Consider the following 13544-nt stretch of genomic DNA (forward strand, 5'->3'; position numbering starts at 1 on the left):
ACTATAAAAGGGTCTTTGCGAAGGTCAACTCTAGTTAACCCTATTTTTAATAAAATAACTTTTTCCCTTGGTTAGTGGAGGACTTGCAAGGAGGAGTACAAGGACAGTGAAATATAGCTTCAGTACTTCTGTGCTAATGCTGATGTTTGCACTAAGTCTTTTAAGTATTACTGCTATTCTCTAACTAAGCAGAATGAACTCATGTGTATTGTGTTATTAACGTGTTACTTGGCTGCTCTGGATGGTAAAGCAGGCTAATTATAAAGGTGATTGGCTGAAGAGCTCAGGCCTATGAAGAACTGAAATCCTGAAATAGTAGATGCTTATATATAACCAATAAAAAGTACTTGGTTTCAAAGTCATAAAACTAGAAACGCGCTATAAAAAATTCTTATTTTCTGGTCTAGGAGGTGAAACGAACTGAACTGCACTTAAAAGAGAAATGGTTCCATGGGAAAATGAAAGGGGGGAGAACAACTGCTGAGAAACTGCTCCAGGAATATTGTGCTGAAATGGGTGGCAAGGATGGGACATTCCTGGTTAGGGAAAGTGAAGCTTTCCCTGATGACTACACCTTGTCATTCTGGTATGGTCATTGTCATACAGATTTAATGGGCGATTTGTTTGTCTGTGTTTGGTGTTTTCTTTTTTCTTCTGGTTGGAACATTATGAGGAGTAGTGTCAGATGGATTTCTAACCCAGAGAGCTGTCAGACCAAATTTTGCAGAGTAAATTTATGCCAGATTTTAAACTACTACCAGTTGAAAATTACTGTTTTTGGTCCTGTAACCTCCCTTGTCAGAATGTTTGTTGCTTGTTACTTTGGCTGTTTTATGAGATGACACAGATTTCTTGCCTCTTCACAAGTTCCCCAAGTAGTTGACCAGGAATGGGTGGGGAAATGCTTTGAAAAACGAAAATCTGTTACAAACCCTGTATTTCCCTTATGCCCCCTCTACTCCTTCAGGAGGTCAGGCAGAGTCCAGCACTGCCGGATCCGTTCCACCGGTGATGGGGACAATGTGAAATACTACCTGACAGACAACCTGACCTTTGACAGCATCTATGACCTCATCCAACACTACAAGGAGGCCCACCTGCGATGTGCTGAGTTTGAGCTGCGCCTCACCGATGCTGTGCCCAACCCCAGCCCTCACGAGACCAAAGAGTACGTATGGAAGCCAAGCACGGCTCTCATGTCAGTGTCCTTGCCTTGCTTTAGGTGGGAATTTTGCATAGAAAATTCCCTGGATTCAGGAGCACACTTCAGTGTTGCTTGTCCATGGAAGTTTGAGGAATAGGCTTCCTGAAAGATGCTGAGGGAGAACAATGACTTTGTGAGAACCTGGTACAACAAAGAGTGGTGACTGGGAAAGCAAATTTCCTAGCAGCAACTGGAAGATCAGTGAGAACTGTAATGCTGTGGAAATGTGCCAATTCTTCCTTTGTCTGTGCAGTGTTTTACAACACCCAGTGGGTTGGGTTGGATGTTCAGTAGTTGGCTGTGGTTTGGCAACTAAGTGGTCATGGCCTGTGCCATCTGGAAGCTCTGTTCCTGGGGCAGTGAGCCCAAACAGCTACATTTGCCTAACCCCACCCTCCACCTCACCCTGTCAGAGCTGGTTAGGCTGACTTCACCCCATGTGATAGGAGCTAAGCACAGTGTTTATTTCCAGCTGGTAATTGTCTGCCACAAATCCTGGGCAGAGCTTGCTCTTGTTTTTTGGCAGAGCATTGTTATCGCTGCCCTTTGTTTTGTTTTCTGTGCAGTGGGCAAAAGTAAATATTTGCATGTAAAATGCTAATCAGTGACTTTAAAATTCTTTTTTTTTGTCCCCCTGGGATCTGGGAGTCACTGACCACCCATAGATTACTTTGGAGGCCAGTGAGAGGGGAAGGAGAATTTAAGGGTTAGACTTTCCTGCCTTTCTGCATAAGCTGGAGATATATTGCCATTATAAGTGGCCACAGCTTCACTGAAGGCACATTGGATCCAAGACAGGTCCATCCCTATGGTGAAAGATAAAATCAAGCTCTGAATAAAAATACAAATCCCTGGTGTCTTTCTTTTGTCTGTGTTTAGGCTTTATCTTAAATCTACTCTGTCAAAATGGAATAAATACTGAAAACCGAATGGCAGACTAAAAGCAGGATGCAGTGCCTTTGTTTCAGGAACAAATGCAGATTTATGTTTTATGATTTCAGACAGACAAGGTGTTCTGATATATTCTTGATGCTTTCATCCAAAATAAACTGCTGTCTTACAATGTTTTGTAATAAACTGCTGTCAGAGGTGCCAAAGTGGGGAAAATCTAATGCATAATTTTTCTTAGGATGTTTGAAACTCTGTTGTTAATAATGCTGTCTGTTATTTTCTAAAAATGACATTTGACAAGCCTTGTAATGCTTTGCCCATTCTGGTTTTTCACTGCTGCAGTTGGTACTATAACAACTTGAGTCGGGGTGAGGCAGAAGACATGCTCATGCGAATTCCTCGCGATGGAGCCTTTCTCATTAGAAAGAGAGATGAACCTGATTCTTTTGCCATGACTTTCAGGTAAGAAAAGACAGATAGGACTACCTTGCCTAGCAGCCCAACAATATTTGGGTTTTCCTTTTAAAAAAAATAATGGTCTTTTTAGAGTCATTATTTTCTTGCTTTCAAACTTTGAATAATTAGTGTGGTTGATTTGTGCAGCAGGTCCATGTATGGACTGTGTGCAAGAGTTAATTTGAGACTGGCCTGAACCTTTATGCTTTTATAAAGATTGTTTGAGCACCAGCTGTCCTGTTCTTCCCATACAGAACTGTGGGTGGCCCTTCTTTCATTTCCTGAGACTCCTTGCTAAAGAGTGTTATTTCAAAGTTTCCTTCAAAACTGCAGAGCAGGTGCAGGTTCATCAATGATTCTATGTCCTTATCCCCTAGAAATCCTGACCTGTCATAAAACGGAAATGTCAAAGTGAAATTGTTGGCTCCTCTTGCCAGGGGAAATAGTTTTGAACAGTTTTGTGGTTCTTGGAAAAGCATTAATGAAATATATAAAACTGTGATGTTCTGCCTCATGCCTTCAGATCAAATTGTGTTTCTCTGAAAATGCATAGTTTAGCAAAATATAAAGTTGCTTATCTATATGCCTAGTATGTATTGAAGTTGTCCAAAATTCCCCAGTCTCCTGTTTACTACGGGGTGAAATTTTCTGCTGTTACCAAGGTGGACATTGAAATAACTGGAGCTGCAGCATCTCAATAAAACCATTTCACACCAGGGAGAACAAGGAGTACCAAAACTTCAGCAGCTTGAAAAGGGTGTAGGGGTATTTTTGGATGGGATGGTTGTCAATGCATGGTTTTACTGCATTTATCAATGCAAACACAAACCTTATGTTCAAACACAAGAGATTTTTTTTTCTTTAAAAACTGATTTCCGTAACTATCAAAATAATTATAATAATCATAATAATTAAATAAAAGGCTTTGTTAGAGAGAGAAGTCATGTCACTTGATGAAGGTGCACAAAGCAGCTGTGGTGCAGCTCAAAGCCCTGGTGCTCTCCCTGTGAGCACTGCCACCTTTCCCAGCTGTGCCCTTGTTCTGCAGGGCAGAGGGGAAGGTGAAGCACTTCCGAATCCAGCAGGAGGGGCGGCACTTCGTGCTGGGCACCTCGGCGTACTTTGAGAGCTTGGTGGAGCTGGTGACCTACTACGAGAAGCACCCGCTGTACAGGAAGATGAAACTGCGCTACCCCGTGACAGAGGAGCTGCTGGAGCGCTACAGCACGGTACTGGGATGGGCTGGGATGGGCTGGGATGGGCTGGGCTCTGGCTCTGGGACGGGATCTCTGTGGGACGTTAAGCAGGTCACTTTCTATGAGATGGAGGTGGCTATACTGACTTCTCTCACAAAGGTGTGAAAAACAGCTTCATCTTTGATTAAAAGCCAACTCTTGCCTTCCCCATGATTTGATTAGAGAAGCACCACTGTGTATTGAGGGTCATTGCACTACTAAAATGGGTTTTTGATAATAGCCTTGCCTACAGTTGGCCCTGTCTTCTATTTGCCGAAGTAGGCATTGATTTTAAAATGATCATGCAGATGCCAATTGCTCAGTTCTTCAGAAAAAAATGAAGTATTCTGCTGTGCCTCTCACTCTGGACATTTCAAGGATGGTGTCCCACTGCCTTCTTGGTAAAAGGTACCTCTGAAAGCTCACTGTGAGATAAGAATGAGGAAATCTCCCCAGGAGACTTGTCTCTAGCCATTGACTAAACAAGGAGCCTGGATAATTAACTGAGGATAAAGGGCTGTTTTCTGGATGGATGTGTTTCATTTTGAGGGAGCTTTGCTTTGGAAAGCCTGAGGTGCTGTCTTCACTTTTCAAGTATATGACTTTTTGAAGCTGTAGGAAACTACATCTGGCAGATCTGCGGAAATCAAAACCGGAGGATTTTGTTTTTTCTGGGGAGACTAAAACAGACTAAAAAGATTTTAGACCTCAGGATTTTTTATAATGTTGCCTATAGCAAAAGTTCTGTATCTTAGGACTGGGTTCAGATGGAATCACAAGGAGAGGATAAAATGAAAAAAATGACTGTGTATATTGTTGTAGAGTCATCTAATAATGAAACCAATACTGGCACTGAAGTACTGTAACACAGAAATCATAAGTGCAGGTATTTCTTTTCTGGTTGTACATAGAAGTGTACTCAAAATCAAAAAATCTTTTGACTGATTAAAAGATACCTTTATGAGGTATTTCTGTTTCACTAGGTTTTACTGTTCATTAAACTGAGGCATAGACAGATTAAATAACACACTCATCTTCAGTTACGTTCAACTGCAGAAGTGAGCAAAACAGAGATGACTGGCTTCCCTCCTCTTCTGTTGGCCTGTGTGCCATCAAAAAGGTGGTTTCAGAAAGAAATGTTCAATAAACATGAAGTACTTTTATAACTTCTTGATTCCTGAAACTTGATTATTTGTTCTTCCTTGTTTTTAGGAAAAAGATATTAATTCCCTCTATGAAGTCAAGATGTATGTGGAGCCCAGTGAAATCACCCCCACAGTGGTATGCTTTAAGAGAGATATTCACACTTACTGTAGACTTCTGAAAATTAGACTTGTTGGTTTCCTGTTGGCAGAAATAAAAAGAATTGAAAGCATCAGGCTGCTTGGTTTAGGGGGGACTGGACAACAGAAATTTAAAGGGTGTGACTTTTTTCAAGCTTCTTGTTAAAATTTGCGCCCACACACTTTCTTGTGTGCAAATCCTGTAGTGATTCACTCAGTCTGGGAATGTGGGCACATTCTGCTCTTGGGTCTGTGGTGATGATTTGGTTTGTGGGCCTCCATATTAAATACCTGTGAGAAGGTTCATTTTGAGAAGGCCACATCTTCATGGAAAGAAAGTACAAACTGTGTTTGTGGGTGTCTGTGTACTCTTGTTCCATTAGCAAACATCCTCTGCATGCACAAGTAAGTGCGGAGTTTATTCACATGCTTTTTATAAAAATTTGGTGCCTTTGGTCTATTAATGAATTATTAGAATTTTTATCCTTTATATGCTGTTTTAAAAACAGTTGTCCCAGCAACAATTACTTGTCTGTAATTCTTGTAGTGCCTGCCTACTGGTAAATTCTCACAAAAATCACCTGCTTGTAAATTTTGTCACTAATTCTTTTTAGTAATTTTTGCCAGTGAATTTGCATTGCTGCTGAAGCATTTGGGTAGGAGTAAATTCAAGATAGAGGTTTAGTTCATCCTGCTGAAACTTTGTCTTCCTAAAGGCAGTGTGACCAGCAGGATTGCTGATGGGGTTTTGAAGTGGAGGTTTTGTAGGCACCTAAGCCTGAAAACTCCAATGTGTTATAAAAATAGAGGATTTATATTTCACTTTGGTTTTTAAAAATTTTTGGTTTTATGTTTTCTACCTTAATTATGCTGCAGAACCCAAGAAATATTTTATTTTTTCTTTTTCTTTTTTTTTTCCAAGCTGATACTTGTAGAGTACCAAAGTAGCATCACTTACTTCCACCAATAGATGTCACTCAGGAACTTCAGTATTTTGTTTTCTAAGCTTCTTGATAACAACAAAAAAATCCAATCTGCCCTAATTTTTTTTTTTGTTTTAAGATTGCATTATTGATTATTTTATGACCTGTCCCCTCAGATGACCCCTTTGCTCTTTCTCTTAAAGCCTCAGAGAACAGTGAAAGCCTTGTATGACTACAGAGCCAAAAGGAGTGATGAACTGAGCTTCTCTCGAGGAGCTTTAATTCATAATGTCACAAAGGAAACTGGAGGCTGGTAAGGACAAAAATTCCTCCTGGGAGGACTTTTGGTGACTTACTAGATGGAGGAAAAAATGAGCTTTGAGTAATAGTTTTTAAAAACTGCCTGTTGTCTGATTGCTGCTTATTAACTGTGCCCTTATGAGTCTTTATGCCAGTGTATTAAAAAAAACCAAACAAAACCAGACACAAAATCCCCTCATCTTTAATTCTCTTTTCATGTCTTTTTGATTTTTCTATTCCACAGCAATAACCTCAGCCTGCAGAACCTCCATAGTCTGGTATATTCCCTATTTTTCCCATAATACATCCATCCTTCCTGAACATTTGTGTGTTCTGGGAAGTCATTGCAATCATTGCTCTTCTTCTGTCCTTGCTCTGCTAAGCATTTCTCAGGAATCAAACCCACCTTTTTTACTGCTCTATACAGTCTCCCTTGATCACAGGTTTTCTTTTTTAGCTGGCTTGTAAATTGCTTGGAAAGCTTGGGAATCTAATGTTTCCCTGTAGTTTCTACAGGGTAATCAACCACATAATAGTATTTTTAGTACTGGAGGGGGAAAAAGCCTCTTAAGTCATTAATTGCAGTTTACAGTAACTGTAATCCCTCTGAAATCATCTGTTACTACAGTTAATGATTGCTTTGTTAGAGCTCTTAGCTACTTCATCATTTATATTTTTGGTGATAGGCAGCTAGACAATCTAGTATGGGGTATTAATGACCAATTTCATGGGGATTATTGCTTCATTAATGGCCTTTTGAAGCACTTTAACTTTTTTTTCATTCTCTCTACTTGTCGGTTTAAATTCAGGTGGAAGGGGGATTATGGAGAAAAAGTCCAACATTATTTTCCATCTAATTATGTTGAAGATCTGTCATCTGATAACTCTGCTGAGCTTGAAAATCAGGTGAGGGTTATGGTTTGCTACATTTCCTTGGCCACATACTGAAGTGGAAGTCTGGTTTATACACTCACAATTCCATGTGCTGTGTTTAAGAGAGCAGAATAGAGGGATGAATGCATTCTTCATTGTTCTCTGCTCCTGAATATTTTTGTCAGGACATCCCTTGCTGAAAGCTATTAAAGGAGATAAAATATCTTGAGTTGGAATGGATCTCCCACATATCTATGATTTTATGATAGCTGAATTGGTGAGATTTTAGGAGATTATGGTTGTTTCCTGCTGATAAAAATCATGAACAGTGTAAATTTTTCATAGTTTGGCTAAACAATAACATTTAAAGCCTGAAACTTAACTAGTTTCCCTGTATAATCACTGTCTTAATATTTACAAATAAGAAGATTATATGTCCAAACACACACCTTGAGTGGCTTTACTCTCCATTATTAAGTTTTTATGCATAAACCAATCCTGTTTGTCAAAAGAATCTAAAAAATCTGGTCCCCTGTCTTGGACAAAGAGCTCTTGAACAAAAGAAAACAGAACTGAACAGTAACAAGTTTTGACATCTTTGGATTTCAAAAATAAAACATTGAATTCTTATGTTCTTCTGAAGCACTTCCAATGATTTTCCAGAAGTCTTTGGAGAAAACCACAAGTATTACATTTCCTCCCCCCTGGTTATTGTAACCTTAAACAGAGTTGAAAAAGCAGCAGTTATGTCAGGACAGAAGCTACTACAAAGTAGTCTTGTTTTGACTTCTCTCACTGAAGGGATTCTTGTGTGTTTTTAAGATATGAAAACAGGCTTTTAAACATTATAGTGAGCATGCTGTCAGTAAAGCTGAGATTAGATTTAATGGTGCACATTTATTATTTGTTAATGTCCTGAGTGTGTTCATTCAAGAGATTTAGGGTCAGATTTAACTCATATTTTTCAGATCATTGAGGACAACCCACTGGGCTCTCTGTGTCGTGGCATCCTGGTGCTCAATACATACAACGTTGGTGTGTATTTTCTGATGCTTATATATGGACTCCTGACCTTTCTTTATTAAGTAGACTCTTATCTTAAGCAGGAGAGATTTTTAAAAAAACAAACCCCTCAAACACCTACTTGTATTAATATAGCCAGCAGAATTAATATGTTGAAACTTGATAATACTAAATGCTGCAATAAATCAACATTGACACCTTAGAAAAAGAGCTGTTGGATTTCAGTATAAATTTCTTGCTATGGTATTACCTAACAGTGAAAATGCCACAAGGAAAACACAAAAAGCCTTTTGTCTTCATTCTGGAACCTAAGAATCCAGAAGATCCATGTGTTGAGTTTGCAACTGATAAAGTAGAAGAACTCTTTGAATGGTACCAAAGCATCCGTGAGATCACCTGGAAAACAGCAGAAGAGGTATTGCTGCAAATTTATCTGTTGTTGTTTTAATAATGTGCTGCTATAAATTTGCAATAGCTTTTGTCTTTAGCTGCCCTATACTGCTAAATGTTGCTCTCACATGGTCCTTCACCCTCTTGCATATTGCTGTTGTCTGCTCATTTTATTGATGCTGTGCATCTTGTTCCATAACCTCTCTGGGGAATAGTACATGAATTAGCATTTTATGTAAATTGATGTTAACAGGAGTTTTCCAGCAGAGTTCTGTCTGTATTGCACCCTGCCCCTCAGTGAAGTGTGCTTGCTAGGCCAGAGTGGATGCCACTACAATTTTCCATCTGGTCACACTGGTTCATCCCAGTGTTGAGCAGAAGCTCTGATATCAGTGTTCTTTTCAGAGCTGTGAATCCACCAGTGAGGATGTGTGAAATCTGAGCTGCCATTCCCTAAACTCTTCTTATCCTTTTTGCTAACTCTGTTCTCCAGTGAATGCAGTGGCACTGATAGAGGATTGCTTGGCCAGTACTTTATTTGTAACTAATAACCACATTCTGGATTTGCCAGTTCTTCAACAGTAGTATTTCCAAGTACTTGCCTAGAAATTCAAGGATTCTGCCCAAGTTTACCTTCTATGTCCCTCTACTGCCACTTAAAGATATTCTTCAGGACTTGCTGTTCCTGTTCTGATGCACTAATTTACCTCCCTGTAATCTTTTCTAGTATTTAAGAAGTCTCCATCTTCACCAAAAAGTCCTTACTTTGGCTGTGTTTAAGGGTACTTTTTTTGTTGCTTTTATTCATCTTTTATTAAATGGGTGCTATGGTTGATAGAAAATGTGTTTCAGTGTTTCAGGCTCGTGGTGTTTATCTGTCATATGGAGTGGAAGTGCTCTGAGGGTTGTCCTGATCCTATTTATAGCAGACAAGTTGATATCTCAAGCAGAGGACTGCAAATCCAGCAAGGGGAGAAGCAACAGGAGCTGTTGACCTATTGTTGGGGGAGGAGAGATACAGTTCTTGTGCTAGGCTTTCATTCAAAAGTAAAAATGAGAAAAAGAGAAACACGACCTAAAAGAAGTGTCTCCAAATTGAATGTTTTTTATGCTACAACAATGGCTCTTCAGGAGCCTGGCAGCTTTTTCTTTCTCCGTACAGTTGGAGAAGTATTAAACAGTCTGTGTTCAAAGATGCTTTAAAACTCATTTCTGTCAGTTGGGAGGCTTTTCTCACAGCGTGGCCTCCACAAAGTTCACATGACAGACTGACTGCTGCATGGGGAGGGGATGAAGATGAGGAAAGGCCCTTGTTGCCAGTACAGTTAAGAGGCTGAATTTTGGGGAAGGAAAAAGCACAGTGAGTTAAGACTGCTGCAGTGTGATACAGGGGGATTTTTAAATGAGTTTGGTTTTGGACAATGTCTGTTATGCACAAAAAATAAAACTAAGCTTCATGTCTCTTGTAATCTCTGCTCAGTACTGACACTTACCATGCTCCCTGGGGTGGCTGTTCCTTGCTCTGCTGCTTGGTTATCTCTAGAGGGTTCTGGCTAGAAATGAGCCCATGCCCCCAAAAGGTGTTTTTTTGCTGCTCAGAGCTCTGGTTGATCAATGTCTGGGAACTGTGGTGGATCACTAAGTACAATGAGGTTTGTACTTAGCTTTTTTCCAAGATTATTTCCAAGTCTAAACACTGTGTTCCTCTTTCTTTTTCTTTGACTTCAATGTATAATCTCTGGTTCAGTGAGATATTCTGGAAACCTGTGGCTCCTTGGTTCTGATTTTCATTCCCTTTATGTTTGTCGTGTTGAGGGAATTCTTTTGGAAGGCTTCCTGACTGCTGCTGCTTCATGATCTTTTGTGCCAAAGCTAATCACTATTCAGTATGGGACTCCTCTAACATGTTTTATCCTGTAGCTGCTTCTTGTGCCTGAAAAGCCTCCAGCCCAAATGTCTCCACTCAGGACATGTCTTGCTGCTTTTAGCAGTTCCCAGTCTCTGCTGGCAGGGAACACTGCTCAGCTCCCACAGAGCAGGTGCTTGCAAACGTGGAAGCAGAGAGAGCAGGTTTGGTTCTGGGGATTTAACAAGCTTGCACATGATTTTCCATACAGAACATGATGGGTTTGGTGCACAAATAGAAAACGACATAGGAATGATGCTCAGAGGGTATGAATTTCACTGTTTGGGAGTTACTAACAAGACTCAAGTTCTGCCAAGGATTATAAATAGATACAGAAACACTTTACTACCCTTTGCATTTTTTCTGCATACATTTACATTTATATGAGGTATAGGGTTAAGAATGCAACTAAAATTGAGTTGAGTAGAGCCACATTAAAAGAAAAAAAAAAAACACGTTGCCAGGATTCCAAGCATGACTGATCAGGGAAGAGCTGAAACCCTTGCTTACAAAACAGCACCTTTGTCCCCACCAAAAAAAACCTATAAGAACATCCCCAACTAAACCTCAGCATCTGGTTATTACCTGTTCTCTTGAGCTGGGTCTGAAAGTGCATTACATCTGTGCAAGTGCCTAAGGTATCAGATAGGAATCTGGGCACCAAAGAAGGCTTTCATTAGAGTGCACCCTGGAGCTACTGTGCCATAATTCTCAGTGTTCCTAGAATCTAAAACTTTGTTATGTTTTCCAGGAGAACAGGAGGAAATACTGGGAAAAGAATCAGTTAATTGCCATTGAATTGTCTGATCTAGTAATCTACTGCAAGCCAACAAGCAAAACCAAGGACAATTTAGGTATTGCCTTTAACATTACATTTCATTTTTACCCTTTTGACTACCTTTACAGATGTTAGTTGGGATTTTAGGTCTGAAGATAAAATCTGTCCTACTGGAAAACAAAGCCCTGCTTCACCCAGGCAGTTTTCAATAGCACTTTGAAATTGTACACCAGGGAACTTGGTGCTGTTCGTCTGTCACAAAAGAGCTGTCACAAATTTTAATTAGTTAACTAGAGACACCCTCTCAGATGTATATTCCATAGGGAAGCTCACTAGTTATATGTCAATTGACTTTTTTGAGATTAAAAACTCTGGCTGAACACTTGTGATTTGTTTGTAAAAAACCTTCACAAATAAGTTTACTGCGCATTTTTTAATTTTACTGTAAGAACATGTTTGCCAGGACTAAGCTGTTGGAATGATGTATGGCTTCATAACATAACTGGGCCTGTGTAAGTGCAGCTGTGGATTCTGACACTGAAATATATACTTTTAATTCCAGTTTTTTGTCATTGCTGCTGGAGAAGCCAGTAAATGTGCCCTTTTTCTTTAAGTTTCTTTGTAAATGTTTTTAATAAGCTGTCACTGCATTTAAGACATTATAATTATAGTAATTTTTGAGGCATTGACTAACCCTGGCTCACCCTTTCTTCTCCCCAGTTAGACCCAGGAAAAGATGTCTCATTTAAATATGTGTTATAGTGATCAGAAGTACATTATTAGCAATGATGAGATGAGAACATGACTGCAGGCTCTTATCTGCCCTTCTGTAAAGCATGTGGCAGGAAGGCAATTTCAACTTTCAGGCTTGATTTTCAACCATTTTGCTTGAAAACAGCACCAATTATTGCAGTAAAGGACAAGGCAAAATAAAGTAAAACAAAGTTTAGGTGAAAATACAGTATAGATGTCAACTTCTTTCTTCCTTTGGTAACCACTCTTCTTCCTCCTGCCCCTGTGTAGACAATCCTGATTTCAGAGAAATCCGTTCTTTTGTGGAAACCAAGGCAGAGAGCATTGTGAAGCAAAAGCCACTGGAGTTGTTGAAGTACAACCTGAAGGGCCTGACTCGTGTCTACCCCAAAGGACAGAGGGTTGACTCATCCAACTATGACCCATTTCGCCTCTGGCTTTGTGGCTCCCAGATGGTGGCTCTGAACTTCCAAACTCCAGGTAATTTTCCCTTTGAAAAAGAATCTAATCCACCTTCTGTTTCACTGTAAATGAGCCCCTTTATGGCCCTTCTGGCCTTCTAATCACCATCCTAATTATTTGAACTTCTCTGCAAGAAGCTGAAGAAGTTTGAAATTTGTTTTTTCATGTGTGTGTTGCCATCCAGAGCTGGGCCCCAGAAACAGGTCTCCAAAAGCCCTGTCTCTGAGCCCAACTGCCCCCAAGCCCTAAAAGTTTTATTTCACTTTCATCTCTTGGTAGGAAGCAAGCAGATATATTTAAAGTGAGTTTCAGATGGATGAATACAGTCACAGGGAAGGCTGTATTCCACTTCATGGTGAGGGCCAGCTAGTTTGTGATACACTGATAGGAAGCTAACTGGGGATGGAGATGGGTTTTTTGGGATTAGAATTGGTGGAAAATGGCCAGTCAGATTCAGTTACTGAAGGAACTGAGTCTCCCACCTTTCCAGCTCGTTCTGAAGTGGTGGCCAGAAAGAATTGCAGAGAGGAGCCATTAATCTGGTATTTCCTTAGCTTTATTCCAGGATATCTTGTGTTATGACTGTTTAACTCTCTCCCCAGATAAATACATGCAATTGAACCATGCCTTGTTTTCCCTGAATGGACGCACTGGCTACGTGCTGCAGCCAGAGAGCATGAGAAATGAGGAGTATGACCCAATGCCAAATGACTCCAAGAGGAAATTGCAGATGATTATGACAGTTAGGGTAAATCTCTTTCGTAAATTATGTTTTTTTACAAGTCATAAATCTCTATAAAACTAAAAATAAAGCTATTATGTTTCAGAGCAAGATCTGACAGATTGTCAAAATACTGTTTTTAAATGTCAGTGTGTGTGAGAATAGAGCTAACTTCACTGGTTCCTGAAAAGAAATACATGTCTTTGTCATGCTAATGAAGAACATGCTATAGGACTGAAAACACAATCCTGGGATGATTTTGTGTAATTGCTAATAAATATATCAAATGAACTAACTTGAATTTCCAATCAAATGAGTTCTTAGTAGAAGGGTCCTATTGGAGATT

The 13544-nt window shown here is 39.8% G+C and overlaps 1 protein-coding gene across 1 annotated transcript in view; it reads left to right on the top strand.

Moving 5' to 3' along the window:
- PLCG2 (phospholipase C gamma 2) overlaps window positions 1–13544 on the top strand; it is a 55669-nt gene that overhangs the window by 32637 nt on the left and 9488 nt on the right. Inside the window, exons 17-28 of the mRNA XM_077185112.1 lie at window positions 408–586; window positions 968–1168; window positions 2438–2557; window positions 3600–3780; window positions 4999–5067; window positions 6196–6305; window positions 7102–7198; window positions 8134–8200; window positions 8446–8603; window positions 11236–11338; window positions 12286–12495; window positions 13080–13225. Coding sequence (XP_077041227.1) covers window positions 408–586; window positions 968–1168; window positions 2438–2557; window positions 3600–3780; window positions 4999–5067; window positions 6196–6305; window positions 7102–7198; window positions 8134–8200; window positions 8446–8603; window positions 11236–11338; window positions 12286–12495; window positions 13080–13225 — 1641 coding nt within the window. The remainder of the gene's footprint in view (window positions 1–407; window positions 587–967; window positions 1169–2437; window positions 2558–3599; window positions 3781–4998; window positions 5068–6195; window positions 6306–7101; window positions 7199–8133; window positions 8201–8445; window positions 8604–11235; window positions 11339–12285; window positions 12496–13079; window positions 13226–13544) is intronic.

Source organism: Agelaius phoeniceus, chromosome 12 (genome assembly GCF_051311805.1).
Source record: "Agelaius phoeniceus isolate bAgePho1 chromosome 12, bAgePho1.hap1, whole genome shotgun sequence".
Taxonomy (NCBI): domain Eukaryota; kingdom Metazoa; phylum Chordata; class Aves; order Passeriformes; family Icteridae; genus Agelaius; species Agelaius phoeniceus.